At 40.4% G+C, this 26,768-nt stretch overlaps 1 protein-coding gene across 1 annotated transcript in view; it reads right to left on the reverse strand.

Moving 5' to 3' along the window:
• Positions 1–7,811: 7,811 nt before the first annotated feature.
• The window catches only part of LOC102845258 (alpha-1A adrenergic receptor-like), a 154,457-nt gene continuing 135,500 nt past the window's right edge, over positions 7,812–26,768 (reverse strand). Inside the window, exon 2 of the mRNA XM_006884857.1 lies at positions 7,812–8,341. Within this exon, the coding sequence (XP_006884919.1) occupies positions 7,824–8,341 (518 nt within the window). The 3' untranslated portion in view covers positions 7,812–7,823. The remainder of the gene's footprint in view (positions 8,342–26,768) is intronic.

Genomic DNA, 26,768 nt, shown 5'->3' on the forward strand with positions numbered 1-26,768 from the left:
TAAAAAGAACCCTATTACACTTGCTTGTATCTCAGCCAGTGAGACATGCTTTGACAAACATGCACTTGGCCCCTGGAACTCAGCTTTCCTGTGCTGCCCAGGCTCTGGTACAGGTGTGCTGTTAGTTGCTAGTGAATCAATTATAACTCATGACAACACCATGTATCGGGGTAAACTGCTCTGCAGGGCTTCCAAGGTTGAGAGCGTTCTGAAGCTTGTTTTCTGAGCCTGTCTTCTGAGGCAATTCTTCATTCAAACTTCTAACCCTCGAGCTAATAGTTGGGTTCCCACCTGTGCCATTTAGACCTTTTGGAACAGATATGTTGTTATTGTTGGGCATTGTTGAGTGGTCTCCAACTTATAGTGACCCTATACAGGGCAGAATGAAATCCTGCCTGATCCTGTGCCGTTCTCACAATATCTGCTGTGTTCAAGCCCATGGCTGCCGTCACTGTGGCATAAGTACAGCAGGAGGGAAAGTGCAAACAGAGCTGGAATTATACAGGTCAAAGGTGAAGGAGTGAAACAAGAAAGTCAGGGTCTGTGGAAACTCGCTGGACATGGAAAAAGGTCTTGGAGGTGGATGTGTGTGTATTCAAAGAAAACCTTTAACTTCTACTCTGATTTTTCATACGCTAAAGAGAGATAATAATCCCTTCTCTTCCTACCTCACGGGAATGAGTGAAGATAAGCAAATTTACTATGAAAAGTACAGAGTGCTATATAAATAGAAGGGAATATTCCACTCACACTGGGATTTTCTGCTTTAGCTTCTTCTCAACTAACTTTGAGTACACTTACTGTACGAGGGCATTTTAATAGGTCATACCTTCATCAATTTATTTTCTCCACACAGAGTGTAAATTGGATTTTAGATTTTTTTTTTTACCTTCTAAGAGCAATACTTTACATCACTTATCAGTCATTAATTTCAGCTTATAAAGTGGCTACACTGAACATGATATGGGAAGTACAGAAGTAACTCCCAAGTCACATCAAAAGGAAAGAAAATGACTTTGTCCTTTGAAATGACTAAGCACTTGCTTTAGGACAGTCTCTTGCTTATCCCACAAAGCAAAGCATAATTAAACCATCCTGCTTAGGACAAGGTGATGAGAAAGCCCGTCCTCTCCTCAATCATGATCCATAAGGAAAAAGAACTTCTTAGATGGAAGGAACGCAGCAAAGAAGCAACCTCCTCCTGCATAAAACAGATAAGCCATTTCCATGTGGGCCCATTGTCACCCCCAACCTCCATGGCATTTGGGTCTATGGAGCATGGACGAGATAAGGCTGATCTGTGCATTTGTGGGAGCCAGGTATTCAGGCCTGAACTTTAACCATGGCCACTTACTTTTCCAGCCCAACTTTGCAACGATCGTCTCCATTCACTCGTCTTGTAGAGATTTTGAAGGGCCAGGAGGCTGCTGCTGGCCACTGGGTTTTGAAGATAGTGAATGTCACAGCTATCTGGCACCAGCTGCTCCATAGCACAGTTTGTCGACAAGAAGCAGATGCAAACAGCGTTCCCACTGCTTGACTGGAGCTGTTTGCTCATGGCTTCATTGATCAAAATCCTAGTAGTATAAAAAGAGATCAGAGTAACAGGTGAGCTTACTCTCTGATGTATCTGTGTTTGTCACACCTGGCTTCTTTTTAGTGTCACCTGATGGTTTAAATGGTTAATGTTCTCAGCCACTAACTAAAAGGCTGATGGATCGAGTCCATGCAGAGGACCCTCAAAAGAATGATTTGGTTATCTACTTCTGAAAATATATCACCAAAAAATTCTATGGAACACAGTTCTGACAAAAGGGTCACTGCAGTCAGAATCAACTTGACTAAGTTCCTTCTGTTGATTTCTTTTCAGGAACCTTAGTTTTGCTCTTAGGTTATCTTCCCTCTACTTCGGCTCCCTTTGTCGATGAGCAGACCTATTTCCTTAATTAAGGCAACGAGTTTCATCTGAGGAGGCAGCAGCCTTTTTGGCAAGAAGATATGAGCAGGGCCAGTCCCAGAGCAATTTAGAATGTTTGTCAATCTGTTAGGAAGTAGCTGTGATTAAAGAATGAACAATTAATTATCCAGGGGAATAGGCTCTAAGATGGTCTCTCTTCCAGGCCAAGGCTATGAGGCCTGCTGGCCAGATCTGTGTGGTATTGGGAGAGATTAAAGGGGCAAGATGGTCAAGATGTGATGCTTTCATTTGTGAAAGGAAATCTGGGTACAAGTGGGCACCGCAACTGCCAACCAACTCATCCTTCTCAAAGACAGCTTAGAGCTTAGGCTACTTGGAGGCCAGCACTCTGAACAACCTTTTCCTGTGGTGCCAAACACAACCATGCTAACACACTTCCTGGGTTCTGTGCAATTCCTGTTAGATACTTGGAATTCCTTCTCTCTTTCCAATGCCACCCAAACATGCAAGAATACAGGTGAATGAGAGTGATGCAGAATCCATTTTTATTTATTATTAAAAAAGATGTACACAGAGAAGAGAGGAGCACATCAGTTAAGATTGATACTCAAGAATTCCAATGCATCACTCAGTGAGTTTCATGGCTACAATTGGTGTTGCTATTCTAAGCCAACTGTTCTTCTTTCTACTTTATACACCCATCTTCTCCCAGTTTGGTGTAATTTGCCTTTATAAGGAGGTTTTCATGATTTTCCAGGTCATTATCCCCCTAAAAAAGTCAGAATTGTAGACACCAAACACTTGCAATTATTATCTGCTGTTGGGAATGCCTGGGAATAAGACTCAGCAGTATAATTACCAAGATTCCCTGAGAAGTAAATCCAAAGGGCACAAAATATTAAAAAGTTGGGGAATAGTCTCTCTCTTTTTTTTATTTTAAAAACTACAGTGCTTTTACTATACTTGAAGTAACAATTCAATCTAAGGAGTTGTAGAGGCTTGTGAAAAAGATGTTGTGTTTCTAATGTAGGAATAAATTATGTAATACTTCTGCAAGCAGGAATTGAATCTCCTCAATTTATCAGCCTTTTGCTTCTACATGTGAACTCATTATGTGATTACTTATTCTCTTCACTAGTTCAAAATTAAGACAGGAAAGGTTAGCTGGCTGATCATATTCAGAAACAATGATTTGGCAAGGCGTGATCACTGCTGGGCTTGCAGGCATGTGGTGGGGAATAGCTTCTTATCTTAAGCACATCCATCTCCCAAATGGAAGATTCTTACTCCCATTGTTAGTGAAAAAGTGTAGGCTTTAGCATTAGGGAGACTGAAGTCTGAGCCACGATTCCTCCTTGGCCTTGGATGAGTCTTAATCTGCTCTCAAATCTCAGATTTCCATGTCTAAAATAGAAATTGTAGAGTTGCTATGAGGTTTAGAAACAATGGATGTAAAATGTCCTTTGGGTGCCTGGTACATGATAGGATCTATGAAAAAGCCTTCAAAGAATATTTACTCAATGTTATAGATTGAATTATGCTTCTTTAATATTTAAAATTCTAAATCCTGCACTTATGGTTGTAATCTCATTTGGAAATAGGCTGTCTTTGTCCATAGGCTGTGAATGTATTTTAAGCCAATCAACTTGGAGACATATAGAGAGACTATTAGGACAAGCAAGAAGTAAAACTGAGGAAAAGTAGATACCTCACCACACAAAGGACAACAGGGCATTCCTCCTGAGGCATCAGAGATGAGAAAGCCTTCCATTAGAAGCCCTGAATTCCAATTTCTCCTAAACTGTGAGAAAATAAATATACTTGTTAAAGCCATCCACTTGTGTATTTCCATTGTAGCAGTACTAGGAAATGAAAACAGTCCTATACTACTGCTTTTCATGGATGGTGAGAGTAGGTGGTGAGAGAGTTAGAAGCCTTGATATTTGGAGAATGGTAGTACATACTAAGTAATTACAGGACGAAGCAATTTTATATGAGAATATAAGAGGCAGAAGGAAGAAAAGTTTGTGGTGGCAACATGGCTTTCTGAAATCCTCTCAGATGCAGTGTCAAGGAAATCTTTGAATAAAGAGATTCGAGGTGTCTTTAAATGTGCACAATTTAAATTGCAGAATACACTCAAATTTTGCCTATCCTAGAAAACACTGGGAAAGTCTGCTGTCAGGGATCTTTCCAAAGTTTGGAAGGACAATGACGTCAGTTTAAAGACTAAAGTGCACCTGGTTCAATCCACCATCTTTCCAGTCACCTGCTATACATTTGAGAGCTGCACAATGAATAAAGGATGACAGGAGGAGAGTTAATGTATTTGAGTTGTTTTGGAGAAGAGTGTTGAATATCCCATGGATTGCCAAAAGAACAAACAGAAAGTACAACCAGAGTTTTCCTTCGAGGCAAAGACAGTGAAGCTTCATCTCACACATGTTGTTGTTATGTGCTGTCGACTTGCTTGCGACTCATAGCAACCCTATGTACAAGAGCCCTAAACCCTGCTCTATCCTGTGCCAATCTCATTATCTCTGACGCCCTTATCCCACCACCACAATTACTGAATTGATCCATTTCATTGAGGGTTTTCCTTTCCTGCGCTGTCCCTCCACTCTCCCAAGCATCATGTTCCTCTCCAAGGCCTGGTCCCTCCTTGCAACATGCCCAAAGTATGTCAGACAAAACTTCGGAATCTTTGACTCCAAGGAGCAGCCCAGGCATGTTGTTAGGAGAGGATATTCATTGGAAAGGGACTTCATGCCTGGAAAGATGGAGAGCCAATGAAGGAGAAGAAGACCCTTAATGAGATGGATTGAGTTAGTGTCTGTGTCAATGGACTCAAATATGTCAGGGATGATAAGGATGGTGCAGGGTAAGAAAGGGTTTTGATCTGTTATTCACAGAGTTGCTATTTGTCATACTTGACTCAATAGCACCTAACAACAACAACAACAACAATAACATCAAGTAAATTTAGTGATCTTTAGGCAATCACAAAGCAACTGTTTCTAGAACACATTCTCATTGCCGTTTGAGTTGATTCCAACTTACAGGACATCCACAGGACAAAGGAAGCAGACTGCCCTATCTCTTTCTCACAGGGAGGTTGGCAAGTTCAAAACACTGACCTTTGTGGTTATCTGCTGAGCACTGAACTGAGCCCTGCTGGGGCTGCATTTAGAACTCACTATTGGAAGGTGCCTTTGAGCTGGTTCTGACTCATAGCAACCTTGGATACAACAGAATGAAACACTGCCTGATTACAGAAGGCATTTTACCCGCTGTTACTCTGGGTGAATTCTTCAAACTCCAAATAGAATCAGTAAGCATGGAAGTATAAACATGACAATCATTTGTTTAACTGTAACAGTTTTTAGATAGGTCTTTGGCATGCTTAAAGGTACAGAGAATGTTGTTCATGAGGGAAAAAAAGAACTTGTATATTGTTTATTCTATTTTGATCACATTTTGGTCAAAATCTTATGAACTGGGTGTGCTTATACCTCATATCATGTTAAGGGAAAGGGAAAAATTGTTAAAAGTTTGATTGCACTGAGGCAGTAGGGCTAGAGAAGCATGCATCAGATAATTATTTCTGAAGAGTTTGACAATATAAAATGATGATAGCTTTTCTCAGATGACCAAATATTTTCTAGCTGTTTTGTTGGGTTAGGAATGGTATTAATACCAACTTCCCAGAGCTTCTAACCCTTCCCATAGCTAAAATTTGTCTGTAAAGGTGTTTAGAGATCACCTCTAGCATGGAGGCCCAGTTTTGTTGAAGAGGTGCTAGTACTGTTATTCCCATGTAAACGCTCTTCCTGTAACCACAGTGAGGACAAAAGATGACTTTCTTAGATCCTAAAGAAGGTGCCTATCATTGAAACTCCTTCCTCCTAGAGCAGAGGGAAAAGCAATGTTTACACATTCAAATCCTTCCCAGACACCTCCTTCCGTCATAGGACACCCTCTCTGGGCGGAGCTGTCACAAAGTATGCAGATACCTGACCGGAGTCTAACATGTAGCCAACATGTCAGGGCCAGGGGAAGATGCTCCTGGAAAAATGGAAGACATTCTCCAGAAAAGAACTTCACAAGACAGTTAAATATTCTAAGTCCAAACACAGTCAACAGCCAATGCTAAGTCCAAATAAAAGAAGACCCTACACGGCAATGTGCGAAGAGATTTTTCATTCAGAAGAATTTAAGGACGTATTCTTGCAAGGGCTGTAAGAAGAAGGGTGTGAGGCCACCAATCCTTGCTGTAAAGATTACATAGAGCTACAACTGGCTTTGGAATTCTTGGAGGTAATTACCTGAAATGGGGGTTTGGGGCCATGGAAATGGTCAGTAGTTTTAGACCAGTGATTCTAGTCCATAATTAGTCTGAAAATAAAAACAGACTTTCAAATTCACATTGCATAATGATGAGCTTAGTATTAAACTTTACTTGTAGACACCATCTTAATCTTTAGTAATAAGATTCACTACAAGTTGGTGTACATAAAGGGAAAAAAAAATCAACCCAAAAAACCCACAGCATGTTTCCAAATTCTCATTGAAAGTGAGAATAGACGAAGGGAGCGGGCTATTGCATCTTTACCAGAATAGATGAACTTTTGTTGCAAACAGCTTGGGCGCTCCTACTTTACACAGTTCTTCTGTTGAACACTCAGGATCTGTAGTGAGCTAAGCATTCCTATGTTTGTAAGTCCAGGGAGGATGGATGTATTTGGATCACAAATGACTCATGCCAACATGCCAAAGGTGCATTCCGGACCCTAACCCTCATGCATTAGGCAACAGTAAAACAGATGAGAAAATGGAAGTCGCAATGTGCCTTTTAAACGATGACTGACTCTGTATTTTCACAACAGATTCCTAGAAATGAGAAATGGTATGCCAAGAATGCTCTTTTCAAGCCACATCAAAAAGGTTGTGGAGTAATTTGGCAGCTTTTTGTATTGGTATGAAATTAGCGGCCACCCTCTAACCCACCCCAACCTCTTGATCTTTATATACATATATTACAGAAACCTTAATTTAGTCATTTAATCTTATAACAGAGAAGTGGATTTTTTTGTTCCTAAAAATTAAGTTGAAATTGTGACTCTTATTTCCACTGTCTTTGATCAGGAGAGGCCATCTTCATCTGATTGATGCAACTGTCTCCAGAACCAAACAAAAGACAAACCTACTTTTCTCCAAAAGTAAAAACTTGGTCTCCTTTAGATTCAGAGCAGATTAGTGTCCTTCACACTCGTCCTAAGGGATTTAGGTCCAGTATCAGGTTGAAGTGCAGCAAGATATAAATCCCATTAAGTTTCACCCACATCAAGACACTGGATGTGTCACATCCAGTGGAGTTTGAACACTTGCTCTAAAATGAGTGTACCTGGGTTTCGGCCACCATCTGAACACTCTTGCTCTCCAGACTCCCCATAAATGTTGAATGTGGCTGTCATAGAGTTTTGCCCGAAAATAAACTTCCCTCACGCCATCAAGAAATAACTCCAAACTTAGCATGTGAGCTCAAAATATTCATGATGAAATCATAATCCTATATTTATAGTTTTCTGGATGGTGTATGGACTTCTGTTTCCCATGGTGTTTTCCCTTGAAAGGGGCAGGCATGAAAGGCAGGCTCAGAGGATGACCGAAAAAGGATTTGCAGCAAGGAATTGCCGTTTGTCATCCTTTCGAACTGGTTGGTTGTGCGACAATCATCCTCTTTCCCTGCGCTCTACCCCCTGCTTCCCTCCCAATCTCACTCCCGGCTGGTCCTTTCCTCTGATGGTCCTGTCTGGTCATTCAGGAAAAATGAACTGGCCTTGTGAGTGGGAAGTGGAGTGGATACCCAAGATTATTCCTCCTCTCTTCTGACCTTTCCTGTTCTCTAGACTTCCTCTCCATTTTCACTGAGGGAGATGGTGTGCATCTTAATGGTTGGACCTTGGTGGTTCTCTTCCAGGCTGGGGGTCGAGGGCCCCACACAACAGCAGACCTGCAAAAAGCTTTTACTTCTCACCCGGGCTGTGGAGCAAGCTGATTGGTCCTTGGGTACTGTAATCCTGGCAGATCCACGGGGCATAGAAGAGAAAAATTTCCACTCACAGACCCCATCGGTCTTGGAGATCTTATAGAAGGTCTCTCCAGAGCCCACTGGAATGCGCACCATGTCCTTTTGCTGCCCCTCGAGGGCCTGACTGGGTGCGTGTAGCGTATAGCCCAGAGCATGCCTGGAAGACTGCTTTCGGCGAAGACACTGGATTCTCAAGACATTCTGAAATGCCTTTTTAAACTCTTGACTGGAGCACGGGTATATGATGGGGTTGATGCAGCTGTTTAGATATCCGAGCCAAAATGCTATTTTAAAAACAGTTTCCGAGGGCCTGGAGTCAGGGAAGAAGGAACCTGGAAGAAAACACACAAACAAATACTTGTTATTTGCAAACCAGTTAGCGTGCAAACCAAATATCTTTAAAACATTTTCACATAATTAAAAATGCACTTGAATATTCACAATCGACTAAACGATTGGCCCATGTAAATGTCACTCCATTGTAAAAGTCTCAGATTCCTTTCTGACTTGGTCCGGGTGTAACACGGCCAAATGGGCAAAATAGAAGAAGCCCAATGTTAGGGTCTGCTGTGAAGTCTCAAAAGGAAAAACATGAAATACAGGCTGAGTCTAAGAAACAATTAGTTTTGCTTTTTAAAAAAAATATATCCATTAAAATAATCTATACTGAAATAGCCTGTCTGTCTCCCTGGATCAGCTGTTGGATTTGAACCACCAGAGAAGAACGACCTGTGAGTTGTCAGTGCATCTCCCTATGGATGACACCATCAGAGCTCCTAATATTAAAATCAGTTTACCTGATTATTTTCTTCCATTGTTATTGTAGTCTGATAAGCACATAGTATAAATAGTTATGGAATGACAATTTCTTCTTCCTTGAATACTGAATTGTGCATTTTGAATGAGGATCCCAGATATACGAAGTATTGGCTTTGCCAAATTTTGGCCACATTTGCTTGCTTCTGACACACTTGTTCTTGCTAATTCCCTTTGATATTATAGAACACTCTCCTGCTCAGTCCTCCCTGCTTTTGCTAGGTGCCATCAAATTGATTTCAACTCACAGTGAACTCATATGACCGAGTAGCTCTCTCCACAGGCTTTTCTAAGTTGCAGTCTTTACAGATAGAAGCAGATAAGGAAGTAACCAGGACTTTCTCCAGTGCAGTGACTGGGTGAGCTTGAATCACCAATCTTTCTCTCAGCAACCTGGTGCATAACCATTTGTATCAGTAAAGTTTCTCCAAGTGCCCTAACAGCTCCTAACTGCTTGACATCCAGAGGGGACCTCCACCGTCCACAGCCTACTCTCTGTATTAACAATATTTTTTTCCTACTTCATTTTAACCAAGCTCACCTTCAAACTTATTATTCATTTTTAAGTCTAATTTTTTTCCTTTTTGGTAATGTCCTGTGTATAAAAGACCCTTTATCTAAACAAATCTAATCTATTCATTTACACTAGACAGAAACTGATTCTTGGACTTCCTTATATCTTATACAATGACTATTACAGGGTAGAAAAACAAACCATGGAATCTTAAAGCTAGAACAGTTTTAGGAATTATTTTACCACCTATTCAATTTTTAAAAAGTAAATAAAGATTGAAGAGATTTTCATAAATGTGATAGATGTAGTGGTGCTATCTCATTGCTGTCCAGCCAGCTCAGGCTCATGGACAAACTCCACTGGGTTTCTGAGGCTGTAAATATATGGGAAGAGACTGCCTATCTTTCTTCGACAAACTAACAACTTTTCAGTTCGCACCCCAATAAACAAAACTCACTGCCGTGGAACTGGAACTGGCTCCCAGCTAACTCTCCACTGGGATTACAAGGCGGTAAATTGCACGAGAGGAGACTGTCAGTCTTTCTTTCTCCTGGATCTACTGGTGGATTTGAAGCACCAGAGAGGCCTGTGAGTGAGCGGCATTCCCTACTAACTATGTCCCAGTAGCTCAATATGCTAGAGGTCGGTAAGAAAGAACTCCCAGCCCAAAGCTCTTTTGTTTCAGCTCCCCAACATCCAGTAGAACTTAATATAAGATGCTGGCCTAGTGGTAAGAGGCTACATTGCAATCTCAAAGGCACACAGTTCAAATCCATCGGCTGCTCTGTGGGAGAAGGATGGGCAGTCTCCTTCCATGAGATTTACTGCCCCTGAAAACCCACTGAAGGGTCAGCTATGGGTCAGTTCTGACTCTAGGGCACAAGAACAACTGCTCCTCCTTCTTCCTTGTAAAACAACACTTTGACTTTAATTTCCTGTCATTTCCTTTTTCACTTCCAAACCTCTGTTCCTTCTTCCTCTGCTAGATACATTTGATTGCATTGCTTTAGAATAGACTATTCTTAAAAGCTTTAGTTTTCTTCTCTGAAAAGGAAAAGACTGGGTAGGTAATTTATAATGTCTTTGCATACTTTTGTTTTTCTTCTGCTTTGACCTATTTTCTCCCCCTGCTCCCCACACAGCTCCTAAAGAGCCATCAGTCATCAAAAACTTTTGAATGAGCTTAAAATCCACTCTAGATGGCAAGATATAAGATCAATATCCAAAAATCAGTAGGATTCCTCTACAGTAACAAAGAGAACTCAGAGAAGGAGATCAAGAAAGCAATACCATTTACAATAGCCAACCACAAATTGAGATACTTGGGAGCGAACCTAACTAGGGAAACAAAAGACCTATACAAAGAAAATTACAGAGCATTTCTGCAAGACATAATAAAAGACCTAAAAAAATGGAAAAATGTGCCTTGTTCATGGATATAGGAAGACTTAATATCATGAAAATGGCAATCTTACCAAAAGCAATCTACATGTTCAATGTAATCCCAATCCAGATACCAAATTCATTTTCCAAGAAGATTGAAAGGGAAATTGTCAAAATTAATTTGGAGAGGCAAGAGATACAGAATAAGAAAAACACTTCTGAGAAACAAAAATGAGGTTGGAGGCATAGCACCCCCTGACCTCAAAACCTACTACACAGCAGTAGTAACCAAAACAGCATCAGAAACAGATCCAGCTATCTATGGTCAACTGATAATCAACAATGAAATCCAAGCTATCAAATCGGGAAAGGACAACTTCTTCAACAAATGGTTCTGGCAAATGGGATTTCCACCTGCAGAAAGCTGAAACAAGGTCCATAAACACAAAAATGAACTCAAAGTGGATCAGAGACCTGGGAGTAAAGCCCAAAACCATAAAGTTCATAAGAGACAAACTGGGATCAAGCTTCGAATCCCTAGTCCACAGTATAAAGGTCTGTATTTCTGCCAAATACAGACAGAAATGAACAATCTGAAGAGGATAAAATTGGTGAATGGGACCTTCTAAAGATCAAATCCCTGTGTGCATCAAAAACTTTTTCCAACAGAGTGAAAAGAAAACCTGTTGTTCTTGTTATTCTTCTGTGCCATCAAGTTGTTTGTGATCCACACAGTCAAAAGCCTTTGCATAGTCAACAAAGCACAGATAGACATTCTTCTGGTATTTTCTGCTTTCTGCCAAGATCCATCTAACATTAGCTATATAATATCCCTAGTACCACGACCTCTTCTAAATCCAGCCTGCACATCTGGCAGTTCTCTATTGACATATTGTTCCAAGCATTTTTGTATCATTTTCAGCAGAATCTTGCTTGCACGTGATATCAATGATATTGTTCGATAATTTCCACACTCTGTTGGGTCACCTTTCTTTGCAATGGGAACAAATACCGATCTCTACCAGTCAGTTGGCCAGCTGGCTGTCCTCCAGATTTCCTGACATAACTTAGTGAACATATCTAGAGCAGCGTCTGTTTGTGCCTTGTTTTCTGCCAATTCCTTCAGAGCAACTTGAACTTCTTCCTTCATCACCACAGGCTCTTGCTCATATGTTATTTCATGAAATTCCTCTGTGTCAGCCAATTACTTCTGATACTCTGTGTACTCCTTCCACCTTCTTTTGATACTTCCTGGATCATTCAACATTCTACCCAAACTATCCTTAAGTACTGACTGGAAATAAACATTTAGTAATATCATCTCAGACAAGAATCTCATAATGAAAGTTTATAGAATACTCCCGGCCCTCCACAAAAGAAAGACTGATAACCCAATTACAAACTGGGCAAAAGACATGGAAAGAATTTTCACAGAGGAAGATATTTGAATGGCAAAGAGACACATGAAGAAATGCTCAAAATCACTGGCAATAAGACAGATGCTAGTCAAAATCATAATGAGATACCATCTCACTCCAGTAACAGTGGCAAAGTTTAACAGGACAGCAAGTAATAAATGTTGGAGAGGATGTGGCGAGGTAGGAACTATTATACATTTTTGGTGGGATTGTAAAATAGTACAACCACTCTGGAAGGCAGTTTGGCGTTTCCTCAAAAAGCTGAGCATAGAAGTTACAGCTGTTCCACTGCTTGGACTATACCCTGAAAAAAATGAGAACTGGGGCACAAACTGAGACTTGTACACCAGTGTTCATAGCAGCTTTATTCACCATCAAAAGAACATGGAAACAGCCCAGATGTCCAATCACAACTGAATGGATTAAGATATTTTGGCATATTCACACAATGGAATACTATACAGCACACAGGAACAATGATTTTGTAAATTACTACCTAACATGGGAGGGACTGGACAGCATTATGCTGGGTGAACTAAATCAGTCACACAAGACAAATATTGTATAAAACCATTATTATAGAATGAGTATGAGGATCCAAGGGGGAGGGGAAGGGTGGAAGGAGAAGGATGAGGATGTGCGGGGTAACGGGGAGATTAATCATGGGGTTGTACAATTTTATTGGTGGGGGAGTGGGAGAGAAATTGGAAGAATCTGGTCTGGAAAACAATGTATTAGAATTTTGTAAATAAACTAGTATGATAAAAAAAGTAAACGCAGAAGGAAAAAACAAAACAAACAAAATCCACTCTAGAAATTTTGTAGAGAGTCTGATAAGTGTATTACCAGAGAAATTTCCATACGGCATAACTCAAATAGATAAAATAGTGCCATGATCAATGTGAACATTCTTCATCTATGTTGCTGACTTTCTCATAAATTAAATTTGTTCCGAAGAAGTTAATAAAAAGGTAAAAAACACATAATTGAGGTTTATTTAAGGAAGCATATTGAGTGAAAAAAGTTTTCTTTTTTAGCTCTAAGCTTTTTACATTGTTGCACAATTATCATGACATTATTAAACACTTTGAATTAGGCAATGGATAAAACACTTTACATATAATTGAATCCTCATTAATCAAATTAAGAGGTGGGAATCCTATCTATACCCTCACTTTACAAATTAGGAAACTGGGATTGGATGACATTGATTAATTCAATAATAACATTCAGGTAGACATTTATGAGTAGAACTAGAATTAGAAACTGGGCAGTTTATTTTATGGCCCATGGTACTTCAGGGCATTTAAAAATATTTTGGAATCCACTTCTTAGAATGGAGAATGGTGTATAGAGAGTGATGAAGGGTACAGTTGGGAAAAGATGAATTGGGGAAAAATGCTTTTTTAAACTTGATCTGAGAAGTGGAGCAAATGCACAGAGCCCCTAGGCTGGGAATTTTATATAAATATGATCAGTTCTAGAAAAAAAAAAAGGAATCCTTATGTTACCTACATATAGCCCAATCTTTCTTTCTAATAAACTTAGCAATGTGACTCAGGAAATTCACTTCTTGAAGGCCTAGTGTGGCTAGTGTTCAGTGACTGTGAGAATAAAGGAGCCAGACATCAAAAGCACTTGGGCTCTCCTCAGCCAAGCAGCCTGGGAGGGGAGAGTGTTTCCCCTTGCTTGAAGAACTTCAGTTAAAAAAAAATCAGCTTAGAATGTGAGTGCTAATAAAGTGATCTGGCAGCTTTATAATTATCCCTGCTTCTTCAAGGAACACTTTTTTTTTTTCTTATGTAATCCAGCTTTGCGCTCACAAATCTCAGCATTTTCCTTTACTCCTTTTCCAGTTCCATCATTCTCTCCTTCTTTCCTCAGCATTCGCTTTATTCTAGGTTAAACTGACCAAGAGCTGAGCTCTAGGACTCTCCCTCTCCCCCAATTTCCTTGCTGCACTCATGGTTTGAGTACCCACTCGCATCCCCTTTATAGATCTTGCTCAGAACACCAATTTTTTCATCAAAGATCAAATATAAGGCAAGGCAAGGAAATGGTTAAAGCTAACACACACTAACGCATGAATGTAAGGGAGTCTTCCTCTTAACCTTCCAGAGATATTGTGTTGTTGTTGTTAACCAAAGGAAATTCCCAGATTTTTTTTTTTAGTGTTTAGTTTTAGATTTTCCTCAGGTTTTTCATTGTGAGTAGGAGATGCTTCCAGGCCAGAGACCTTACCATGACTGAGCTCTTTTGACTTATCCCTTTAAATGTGTGAAGGCACACAGATGTAAGCCTGGTACTGATTACTCCACTCTCAAATTCATTCCTCAGCAAGCAGGCCATGGGATCCACTTTTTATGCTTAGTGCTCTTCCCTTTTAGTAGTTATGTGATGACTGCAGGTAGGGGAGGCACTTCCTTCAGGAGCTTTCTAAAGAGAGACACAGCCACCCATTCACTTATCCATTCAACCAGCCAGTTCTCATTAGGCTCTTATAGCCCTTTCTACCTTTCACTTTTGTACTTCTAGGAAGAGGAGATTTAACTGAGATTATCTTGAGAAAGAGCTGCTGGTGCCTGGTCTCAATCTAGGTCCCTTCGTCCTGTTATCTGTATTCCAAACCTCCCTACTAAAGCATTGCCTTCTTTGAATTCCCCACTGTCTCTATCACCAACCTCAATTTCTCCTCAGATCTCTTCCATCTTAGTTCCTCATGCTTCTCAGTAAAACTGAAGACAGTTGGAGAATGTCTCTTCCAGTCTTCCACCCATCATGACATTGAGCACCAGTGAACAATGTGGGTTTTAGAGTCACTGACTTAGTCACTAGGTTGTAAACTCCATTTCAGCTGGCACCATGTCACTCACGGAGCTTCAGAGCCCAGCACAGTGCTGTTATCTTGAAGGCATCCTCCCAGTTTTTGCTGAATGAATCATCAACTCACTGACTGACTGACTGAATGGGAAGATCTCATTTTCCTCATGTTTCAGCCTCTGGATGCATCCTGGCTTTCTTCTCTGCCTGACAGCTATGGCTTCTTACTTCTTGTCATGATCCTGCCTTTCCACTGTTGTTTCTTTCTTTCTTACTTTTTTTTGGCTCACTGTGTTTAATCCTTTCACTTCTCTGAGATGCTATTTCACTCTTTTAAAAAATTTTAACTTGCTGTATTATTTTGTATACGACACACTCAAATTTTTCTTATTTTCTTCATAGGAAGCACGAGATTCTTGAATTTTCCTCAGAAGGAGGTGGTTTAATTCTGGGCATTGTCAAGTCAGTCGTGCCTCACAGCGACCCCGTTTAACAGGGTAGAACTTCCCCATAGAACTGTTTTTGCTGTAGTCTTTATGAGACAAGATTGCTCTTTTTCCTGTGGAACAGCTAGGTGGATTTGAACCATAAATCTAACACTTAATTGTTATGCCATCAGAGCTCCTTCATGTAGATTGTGGCTCTGATTTCTCGTCACCAGAGAGAGATCTGTTCTAGTCCTTCACAATTTCTGTCTCAGCCCTGCCTCAAGGGGAGCAAACAGCTCTTGGTTCCAGTTCCCCAAATATCTTACCCTGCAGGTCAAGCCATCCTGTGCATGTGAATTTGCTTAGTTTAATTCTTGACTTTGGAAAATCCCAAAGCCCCAGGGAGTCTTTCACTGAATTCTCTTCTACTGTTTGTCTGCTGTGGAATTTCTGACTCTTTCTTCCTAGTTCTCTCCCAACACCAAGACAATGGAAAATTTGTCATACTGAGACGGGTAAAGCAGAAGTCTATCCCTAACCACCACTGGCTGCATTCTCACTCTTGAAGATGCAGCTCGGTCATCTCCACTATAAACACTCAAAACACGTGTTGTTTTCAATTGCTTCTGACTCATGGACCTCAGGTGCTATCACTGTGCATTGTCAAGGTAACTCGGGGATGGGGTAAAAGTGCCTTCGTTCCTATGCTTGAATCTTTATGGGAACAGTTCATTAGGTCTTCTCTCCTGTGGGCCCTCTGTTGTCTGAACCACTGACCTTTTGGCTAGCAATCAAATACTTTAGCCTAAGGGATAAAGGAGACTTGTTTCACAGGGTTCTAAGGCGCTAGGTCTTTATAGGAGTAGATCATCACAACTGTCATTTATAGAGTAGTTGGTGAGTTTAAACTTCTGGCTTTTTAGTTAGCTGTCAAACACTTAACCACTGTACCACTAATGCTCTCTATCCCCTGTGTAATTCCTTCTCATGGTAGTTGAGCTAAATCTGACCCAGGGTTGACCCTCCACTGTGTTTTTAAGGCTGTAGATGATGCAGCAGGTGATAGCTCACCTCTCTCCTGATGGGCTCCTGGTGGACTTTAGCCACCGGAGAGGTTCCTCCTTTGAGGTAGCAGTGTAATTCCCCAGTGTCTATGTCACTGGAACCTGTGTAGACTAAGAGAAAATGAAAGTTGACTGCTTCAAATAATTCCTCGCATGTGTTATCACCTGATTTGCCTACCCACTGGGCAAGAGGTGAGTTTTCATTTCTAACCCTGGACTTCCCTGAAGGCGGACACTAGGTGTTGTCCGACTAAAGGCATGGTTTGTATTTTAGCTACATAATTGCAGCAACACTTATCATCAATGCCCCCAGTATGAGAGAAATAATTTCGTCTCTCTGTCAATTTTGGTCTCTTATCTCAGTTTGATACTAGTGTTCCAGTTCACTCTCAAAACTGGTAAGAACAAATACAGAGTTTCCAAAAGTCAACCCTGATTGTTGTTGTTGTGTGTTGTTGAGTTGCCTGCTACTTATAGTAACCCCATGTACAACAGCTCTGAAACCTGCCATGTCCTGGGCCAGTCTCACTGACTCTGACACACCAACCCCTTTTACCCCAGTTGCTGTATCAGTCCATCTCATCTGAGGTTTTCCTCTCCTTCACTGTCCCTCCACCCTTCTGAACATGATGTCCTTTTCCAAAGACAAGTACCTCCTGACCACATGCCTACAGTATGTGAAACAGAGGTTCCATCCTCTCCAAGATATACCTATTTGTTTTCTTGATAGTCCATGGTATTTTCAAGATTCTACTCCAGAACCGCAACTGAAAGGCATCAATTCTTCTGTTATCCTTAGTCATTGTCCAGCTCTCATTCATAGCAAGTAATTGCGAAGACCATGCCTTGGATCAGACACACCTGCTCTAATGATTAGAGAGTATCTATTCACTTCAATGATTTCTTTTTGAATCAGCATGACTCAATATTAAAGCAAAACCCCTCATGGATGCTATGCTTTATTTTACCTTCCTGAAAACTTGACATAATAACTATAACACTGAGGGATACTGCTATATGACAGACTTTAATTAATGGAAGTCATAGGACAGTAGCTACCCTCACTACCAACTCCTCCTTTGTAGATGATGACTCCAAGACAGGGGGGGGAATAATGTGGCTCACTGATTGTTCAGTAAGGAGTAAAACAGACTCCATTTCTTCTCTAATGTCTCTGTACCGCCTAGCAATCCTACAACTGGCAGTATGTCTCAGCTTTTATAGGGTGACAACAGTTTTGAGAGATAATGAGGAAGAAGCAGAAGAGTACTCTCATCCATAACTGTATTATTTGAAAAAAGTTGTAATGTGCTGTTCAGATACTGGAAAAAAGAACAGCAGGAGACTGTCTTGGAAAAGCTGGTCTTCAGAGTATTACATTGTGAAAATTGTAGTTTAAATGACCCAGTTGAAAACGTGAAAGCCAAAAAGAGAAACTAATGTTAAGTGACAATGGGAGAAAATAACCCTTAATTGTTCCTCATGGTCCACTTGGTCTCTCCATGATACTCAGCCAATGAGCAGAGGAGGAAAGCAAGCTGTCACATAAATAGCTGGCCAGTTCAGCAACATTAAGGCGAGAATGGTTGGCATCTTTCTACCAGGAAGAAAACACTGCTCAGTCGCAGCTAATACCAGAGGAAATTGGTAGGAATCAGATCACAGGAGCAAATTCTAGTTTCTTCTAATATCGAGCTGCTAGGTTGGTTATTGAGCTCTGGTAGTTTTAATGGTTAGGAATTGTGCTGCCAATGCAAAGGTGTATAGTTTGAATCCACCAGCTGCTCTGAAAACCTACTGGAGTGTCAGCTAAGGGTCAGTTCCAATTTGACAGCACACAACAATAGTTTGCTTGTTAGAGACACTTTTCTGTACCCTCTTGGGGTTATTACAGGAGCCACGTTAGGACACTTTTCAGCCAGTTATGAGTCTTTTGAGTTATCTATGTAGAATGGTAACCAGATTAACCATGGACTATAACCATTAATTTACAACACAAGACTATGAAGACTCCATGAATTTATCTTTTGCTTCAGTAAATTCCTACTCATAGGGAACTCAAAGACAGAGTACAACTGATCTATTGTGTTTTGAAGGCTGTAATTTTTATGGAAGCAGACTTCTAGGACTTTCTCTCCTGGAGTGGGTGGCGGGTTCAAACTACAAACCTTTTGGTTAAAAGATAAAGGCTTAATACCCAGGCCATCAAGGTTTATAAAATCCATGAATTCAGATGCAAGTCCTGTCTGTGTCTAAAGACTTTTTCCTGGAACAAAGTCCTTATCTTCTCTCAGGTTCTCACAGAGATTGGGGACACATAAATGGTTAAGCCTGGCTCGTCTGTGTACTATTCTAGCTATTTTTGAATGATCTTCAGCAGTATTTTGCTTGCATGTGATATTAATGATATCATTAGATAACTTCCACATTCTGTTGGATCATCTTTCTTGGGAATGGGGAAAAATATGGATCTCTTCCAGTTGGCCAGCCAGGAATTTGTCCTCCAAATTTCCTGGCATAGTCTGGTGAGCATGTCCAGGACTGCGTTTATCATTTGAATATTTCAATTGATATCCCCTCAATTTCTGGGGAATTTTTTTGCCAATTCTTTCATTGGAGCTTAAACTTCTTCCTTCTTTACCACTGGCTCTTGAGCATATGGTATTTCCTAAAACATATTAGTGTTGGACAACTCCTTTTGGTATTGTGAATCTGTGTATTTCCTCCATCTTCTCTGATGCTTTCTGAATGATTCAAGATTTACTTGACCCATACATAACATTGTAACAGATGGAGAAAAAATTGGAACTATCAACAACTTCATCTTACTTTTATCCACAATCAATGTACTTGACACTAGCAGTCAATAGAGCAGGAGATATGGTACAGCAAGAAAGTCTGCGGTCACAAATCTCTCCAAATTACTGAGAAGCAATAACGTTAGTTTGAGGACTAAGGTGTGCTTGATTCAGACCATGGTCTTTTCAATCACTTGTTATATATATAAAAGTGTTATATATATAAAAGAGCTGGACAATGAATAAAGTTGACAAGAAAAAATGATACCTTTGAACTATGGTGTTGGAGAAGAGCACTGAAAAATCCCTTGCATGGCCAAAAGAGCAGAGATATATCTTAGAGAAGGTGCCAGAGTGCTCTTTGGAGAGAAGGATGGTGAAGCTTTCCCTTGCATACTTTGTGCAGGTTGCTAGGAAAGGCTATTCCTTGGAGAAGGACATCATGTTTGGAAAGATAGGGAGATGGCGAAGGAGATCATTAACGATGTGGATTGACATAGTGACTGTAGCAACGGGCTTAAGGGTAGGGTTCAAATCCTTTGTACATGGGGTTGCTATAAGTCATACTTGACTCAAATACATCTAACAATAACAACTGGCTCCTCACAATTTAGAGGTTTTACCACTTGGTAAGTGACCTTGCTTATTCATAGGACCTGACAAGAGTGTCAAACTTACAGATAAGACAAACAGATGCTTTCTCAATGCCTTTCTAAAAGGATTGTAGCTATTTTTTATGCCCATGTCTGACGTAGGGTTGAAATAGTATAGTTTTTGCCCAACATCTCTGAGTAAAGTGCTATGGTTGCTCCCTTGAGATAAGTAGTACACAAAGCCATTTCTGAGCTGCCTGTCAGGAAGCTTGACTAGCAGTCAAACTGAAGAAAAAGAGGTTGATGGAGATGTGAAAAGTGGTGAGAAAGGTCCTTCATTGGACAAACACTCAGTCCACAGTGTAACCTCAGGGGTTATGAGAATAGGAGGGAAGGGAGCACATAATTTTTGCAAGGAACTGAGATGCACTGCCTACAGTTTCCAGCCTCTGTTCACAGACTTTGCAGCCAATGTGAAGAACCTCTACTTCTCAGGCAGGAAAAGGGAGGGGTCACCTGGGGAAACATTCTCTCTAAGCTCATATTTCTGCAAACAGGAGATAAAACACAGGATCCCTCTGGCTGGTCAAGAGTAGTTTTGCGAAATCAGGCATTTCTGGATGAGTCTGAACTGCCTGAGCCAAATTCTTCAGATGGTTTCTATCACTAGTTAACAACGTCCTAAGCAGCATTTCTTCTGTCTTAGAAACAGGCAGGCAGCATGTCTCCCTAAATGCTTATGTGCTGCCTGGATACTGACAATAACTCAGCCCAGTAGACCCACAATGAGACCATTTCCCTTAGAAAACCTGCTTGTCTCTCATATTTCCTCCAGAACCGAGTAAGTAAAACATTCTCAGAAGATAGCATGATTTTTTTGTCTCTTTATTTAATGACAGAATACTTCATTTAAAAAAAGCTGATGAATAAGTCATAATATTCTTTTATGTGCTATTTCCTTAAAAGAGAATTTTCTTTCACAAACCAGCTCATTTCCCAAACTTCATCACTTCATTCCCCCATCCCCCACCCCACAGTTCTGAGTAAAGTAATATGGTTGCTCCTTTGGGATATATACGCAGTCATTTCTGAACTTCTTGTCAGGAAACTTGAATAGCAGCGAAGGTGAGAAAAAGAGGTTGATGAGATGTAAAATGATGCAGTAACTGGCAGTAAAAGTCCTTTACTGGACAAAAGCTTACTCAGTCCTCAGTGTGCCCTTAGGGGTTGTGGGGGTTTTGTCATTCACTCACTCACTCATTGCCTTCGCAGGTCAGAAGCAGCTCATAGCTACATGAGGTGTGGAGGCGATAAACTGGGATGAAATTGTCCATCTTTCTCCCATGGAGAAGTTGGTGAAATCAAACTGCTAGAGGTAAGGTCATTGGGTTAGCACTAAGGACTACACCACAAGAGTTTTCTCTTTATACAAAAACCTGCCCTAACTACCCATGGAGTAGTTGGTGGCACAGTGGTTAAATATTTGACTACTAATAGGAAAGTTCAATATGGCTTGAAGCACAACATCAAGAAAACAAAGATTCTCACCACTGGGCTGATTGGCAGCATCAGGATGGATGGTGAAGAGATTGAGATAGTTAACAGTTTTAGTTTGCTTGGCTCCTCAATCAACACTCTGATACCAGCAGTCAGGAAATCAGGAGACAAATTGCAGTGAGAAAGTCTGCTGATGTGCATCAGTCTGGAGATTCAGGTGAGCCTGATCCAGGCCATAGTCTTCGCAATTGCTTACTATGCAGCAGAGAGCTGAACAATGACTAGGGATGATAGAAAGAGAATTGATGCCTTTGAGCTGTTGTTCTTGAGAAGAGTTTTGAATATACCATGGACTGCCAGGAGAACAAATAGGTTCATCCTAGAGAGGGTGAAGCCAGGCTGCTCCTTGGAGACAATGATTCTGAGGCTTCATCTGACATACTTGGGGCATGTTGCCAGAGGGACCAGTCCTTGGAGAGAGATGTCATGCTTGGAAGGGCAGAGTGATGGAGAAAGAGAAGGAGACCATTGATGAGATGGATTGATACAGTGCCTGAGATAATGAGAGTAGGTGTGTCAGAGACAGTGAAGTTAGCAAAGGATAGAGCAGGGTTCAGGGCTGTTGTACATAGGGTCACTATGAGTCACAAGTGACTCAATGGCATATAACAGCAGCAACAAACAATAGAAAAGTTGGTGGTTTAAGCCCACTAGACACTCCACAGTAGAAACATGACACAGTCGCCTTTTTTGTAAGGACTGTTGTTGTGTACCGTAGAGTTGGAACTGATCCCTAGCTGACCCTTCTGTGTGTTTTCAGAGGCAGTTAATCTCACGAGAGGAGAGTGCCCATCGTTCCCCTGCTGTGTGCCTTCTGGATTGCAGTGCAGCTTCTTGCCTCTAATCACAGTCTTGGAAACCCTATGGGGCCATTCTACCCTGTCCTAAGAGGGTTGCTATGAGTTGGAATGGACTTGATGTTTTGTGGAGTTTTTGTTTTGTTTTGTTTTATTTAACTGCTTATAATTTCATCAAAACACTTGGTGCTACTGGCTTCTCTTTAGAGTTTTACCGTCTATCCTATATTTACAGTTTACTTGACCCTTCTCTAGGGGCAAAGGTTTTTGCCTTTTTATTTCACTATTGGATCCTGGGCACCTATAACAGTTTATAAGATGCAGTAGGCACCTAACAAGTATTGTGGATTAAATGACACATTCAGTCCTTATGATGTTAGTGTCCTTAAAGACACATACAACGGAGGCCTAGTGGGATCGTGATTCAGTAGATTCAAACTCATCAGCCACTGTAAGGGCAAAAGATGAGGCAGCATCCTTCTATAAAGTTTTCTACCTTAAAAACCATGTGGGCAAGTTCTACTCTGTCCTATAGGGTTGCTGTGAGTTGGAATCAAGTTGATGGCAATTGATAAAGACAAATATAACTTCTCATTCTTCATTCAGATCTCCATCAGTGATTAACACTACTGTCAATCAGTGCTTGTTTAGTCAATGAGCATTTGTTGGTGGATGAAAGTGACATTTTGAATAAAGCACCTGCTTAAACTAACCACAGCAGGAAATGCACTCTCAAATGGAGAAATAGAGCCTGTCTTAATGCGCATTCCAGAAAGCAGCTTCTCTATCTTAAAGACATTTATATTTACATGAAAATAAGAAAACTCTTCAAATAATTTTATACGGCTAAGCCTTAGGCACTTCATATAATTGTTACTTCCAGTATTTATAAAGGCATTTTATGAGGTCCTTAAAAAAGGAAAGCTAGAAGCCTGTAATTAATGTGTGATAGTCATCATAAGCCTTTCATGTTTGTGAGATGTGAAACCAAGGCCAATTACCACATATCCCAGAGCAATGACATCAACAACCAAAATCAGTCTCCCAAACGGAAAGTAGGAGACTTCACAGTCAGTGTAATAATGCAGGGTGGTTTCAATTCTTGAAACCAGGAAGTGAAGTTAGTTGGGTGATGCTTATGTAAGCAGGGGAGCAAAGCAAACAAATGGAGTTTTGGTTCTGGTCTGACTATAAACCAGAGATCTCTCATTAATGTCCTATATAAAATTGACAAACAAGTTCTTTTCAATACACTCAACTACTAGGCCAGCCAGAAGCATGTCCCCAACCCTTATTGCCATTCTTCAGGAGCATTGTCCAGCTATGTTTAAGGTAGGAGTATGCATAGAACCTTTTCTCTATTTCCTACTCTTGCATAATCTTTTGCCTATGCCTTGGTTAAACCAAGAATGGTGACCAAGATTGTGGACTCCTGTGTTTCTCACTAGCTATTTAGGTACGAAGTCTCCAGCTCAACTGGACTGTACCAGCAAAGTGCCTGTACTCACCAAGAATAGGGAGTATGCAAAAAGTCATCACAGATATGCAAAGGCATGTTAATAGTTTTTATTTTAAAATCAATCATACACTTTTGAAAGTTGTAATGTGACTTGCAAATATAGTTGGGAAAATGAATTTTACAATGCAGAAAGGGACTGGAACACTCTGCTTTTTCTCTTTAAAGGTTAATTGTGTATAATCTTAATGCCATGGATTGAATTGTGTCCCTTCTAAAATATGTGTCAGAATGGCTGGGCTACGATTCTCAGCAGTTTGGCAGTTATGCAATGATGTAATCATCCCTCATGGTGTAACCTAGTTAGCCAAACATTTGTCAGAGGATTAGGGTGGGATGTAACACCTTTACTCAAGTCACAGCCTGATGTTAAGTTACACTGAGGTGTGGTCTTCATCATTTTTTATCTTACAGAAGATAAAAAGAGACAGAACAGGAAAGAGACACCAAACTACCACCAAAAATGAAAACGTAGGATCAGACCACATCCTTTGGACCAGAGTCCTTGTGCTAAGAACCTCAGAGATTGAGGAAAAGATTGATGCTAAGACTTATGGAGACGTATCAGGAATCTTGGGCCCACAGATCCCGAAATGAAACAAGCCTTTCTCCAGAGCTTCCAGAAGGAGGAAATCTTGCTGTTAATGGTGGTAGGACAGTTTTTGAAACAGATAAAAATAAGAGTGGCACAAAAGGAAAAATGTAATTAATATAATTTAATTATAAAGGCAGAAATAATGCTGGCAGATGTTTTGGTGTATATACATTTTCTGCAATAAACATTTAAGAAAGAAAATTTTGCAGCACAGTTTTATGATTGGGTGGCAACTAGAGGCGGCTGTGTGCCTCAAAATTTTTGTATCTGTTGTTTCCTTTTTGTAGAGTAATTGTTCCAACTCCATTCCCTTGTGGTACTAAGTTCCACTGATCCTTGAGGTCTTAGATTAAATTTTACTTGTTCAGGGAAACTACTCATAATCACCCTCCACATGTACTAGACTCTAGACTAGGGGTTATTGTAATGTTGTGTCTTGTCGAGTCAGAACCAAATCATTGCTGACTTTCCAGTGGCAGTAAATCATACAGGAGATTGTGCATCTTTCTCCTGCTGAACAACTGGTGGATTAGAACCCCATACCTTTGTGTTACCAGCTTAAATCCCAACCACTAGTTCACAGTAGTTGTCAAATGCTGGCAAAACATCTCCTAATTTCATTATAGCATCTGTCTTATTTCTTACCATAAAATTGTGCATATAACTATTTAACGTCTCTTACAATATAATTATTTATGGGCTGTATGAATGTTAGAAAACCAATTCTTGTGAAAAATGAAATGGAACATGTGAAAATCAACATTCTAGGCATAGTGAGATGAGATGGATTGGCTTTAGCCACTTTGAATCAAATCACATGGCATACTGTGCTGAGAATGGAAAACAGAAGAATAGTATTTCAGTCAAAGTTTAAAAAGACAATTTCAGGTTCTATCAAAAGAAGGTGGAAGGAGTATACTGAGCCACTACACTAGAAAGAACTAGTTGACACAGAGGTTTCATGAAACAATGTATGACAAAGAGACAAGGTGATGAAGGAAAAGGTTCAAGCTGATCTGAAGGAATTGGAAAAAAATAAGGTCCCAGGAACTGATGAAATACAAAGTGACAGATTTCAAAGGACAGATGCAGCCCTGGATGTGCTCACTAGGCTGTGCCAGGAAATCTGGAGGACAACTTCCTGGCCAACTGACTGGAAGAGATCCATATTTATTCTCATTCCAAAAAAGGTGGCCCAACAGAGTGTGGAAATTATCGAACAATATCACCCACAAACAAAATCCTGCAGAAGATTATCCAAAAATGACTGGAACAGCACATTGAGAGAGAACTTCCAGAACTGCAAGCTATAAGAAGCTATGCTACTAGGGACATCATCACCAATGCCAGATGGATTTTGGCTGAAAGCAGAGTACCAAAGGAATGTCTTTCTGTGTTTCATTAACTAAGCAAAGGCATTTGATGGTTTGGATCACAACAAATTGTGGATAACCTGGAAATGAATGGGAATTCCAAAATGCCTGATTGTGCCCAGGCAAAACTTACGCTTGGACCAGAAAGCAGTTGTCAAAACAGAGAAAGAAAACACAGCATGGTTCAAAATCAAGAGAGGGACTCATCAGGGATGTGCTTTTTCTCCATACCATTTAAATCTAGATGTGGAAGAGATGACTCAGAAGGCTAGGCATTATGAGAAAATGTGGCATCAAAGATGGAGGAAGAGTCATTAACAACCTCTGCTGTATAGATGAATGACCTTGATGCTGAAACTGGGAAGGACCTGAAGTGTTTGCTGCAGAAGGTCAAGGACTGCAGTCTTCAAGATGAACAGAAGCTCAACATCAAGAAAACAAAGATTCTTATCACTGGGCCAACTGGCAGCACAATGATAGGTGAAGAAGACATTGAGTTTGCTAAAAATTTCAGTTTATTCACTTCCACAATCAACACCCTTGGCACCAGCAGTTAAGAAAACAAAAGATACCTACAACCAGGAGAAGACAAAGTAGATGAATGGGATCTTCTAAGAATCAAATCCCTATGCACATCCAAAACCTTCTCCAACATGGTAAAAAGGGAAGCTATCGACTGGGAAGAAGTATTTAGTAATAACATACCAGATAAGGGACTTATATCCCGAATTTGTAAAATACTTGAGCACCACAACAAGGTAAAGGTGAATAATCCAACAGAAAAATGGGCACAGGATATAAACAGGCACTTCACTGAAGATAACATTCAGATGGCTAACAAGCACATGAAAAAATGTTCAAAATCCCTACCTGTAAGAGAGATGCAGATTAAAACAACTATGAGATATCATCTCACCCCAGTCAGAATAGCAAAATTTAACAGAACAGCAAGCAACAAATGCTGGCGAGATTGTGGAGAAACTGGAACCCTTATTCACTGTTGGTGGGAGTGTAAAATGATGCAACCCCTGGGGAAGGTGGAATGACGCTTTCTCAAAAAGTTGCAAATAGAGATACCATTTGACCC

Source organism: Elephantulus edwardii, unplaced genomic scaffold, assembly GCF_000299155.1.
Source record: "Elephantulus edwardii isolate Elephantulus edwardi_28Jun2011 unplaced genomic scaffold, EleEdw1.0 scaffold00038, whole genome shotgun sequence".
Taxonomy (NCBI): Eukaryota; Metazoa; Chordata; class Mammalia; order Macroscelidea; family Macroscelididae; genus Elephantulus; species Elephantulus edwardii.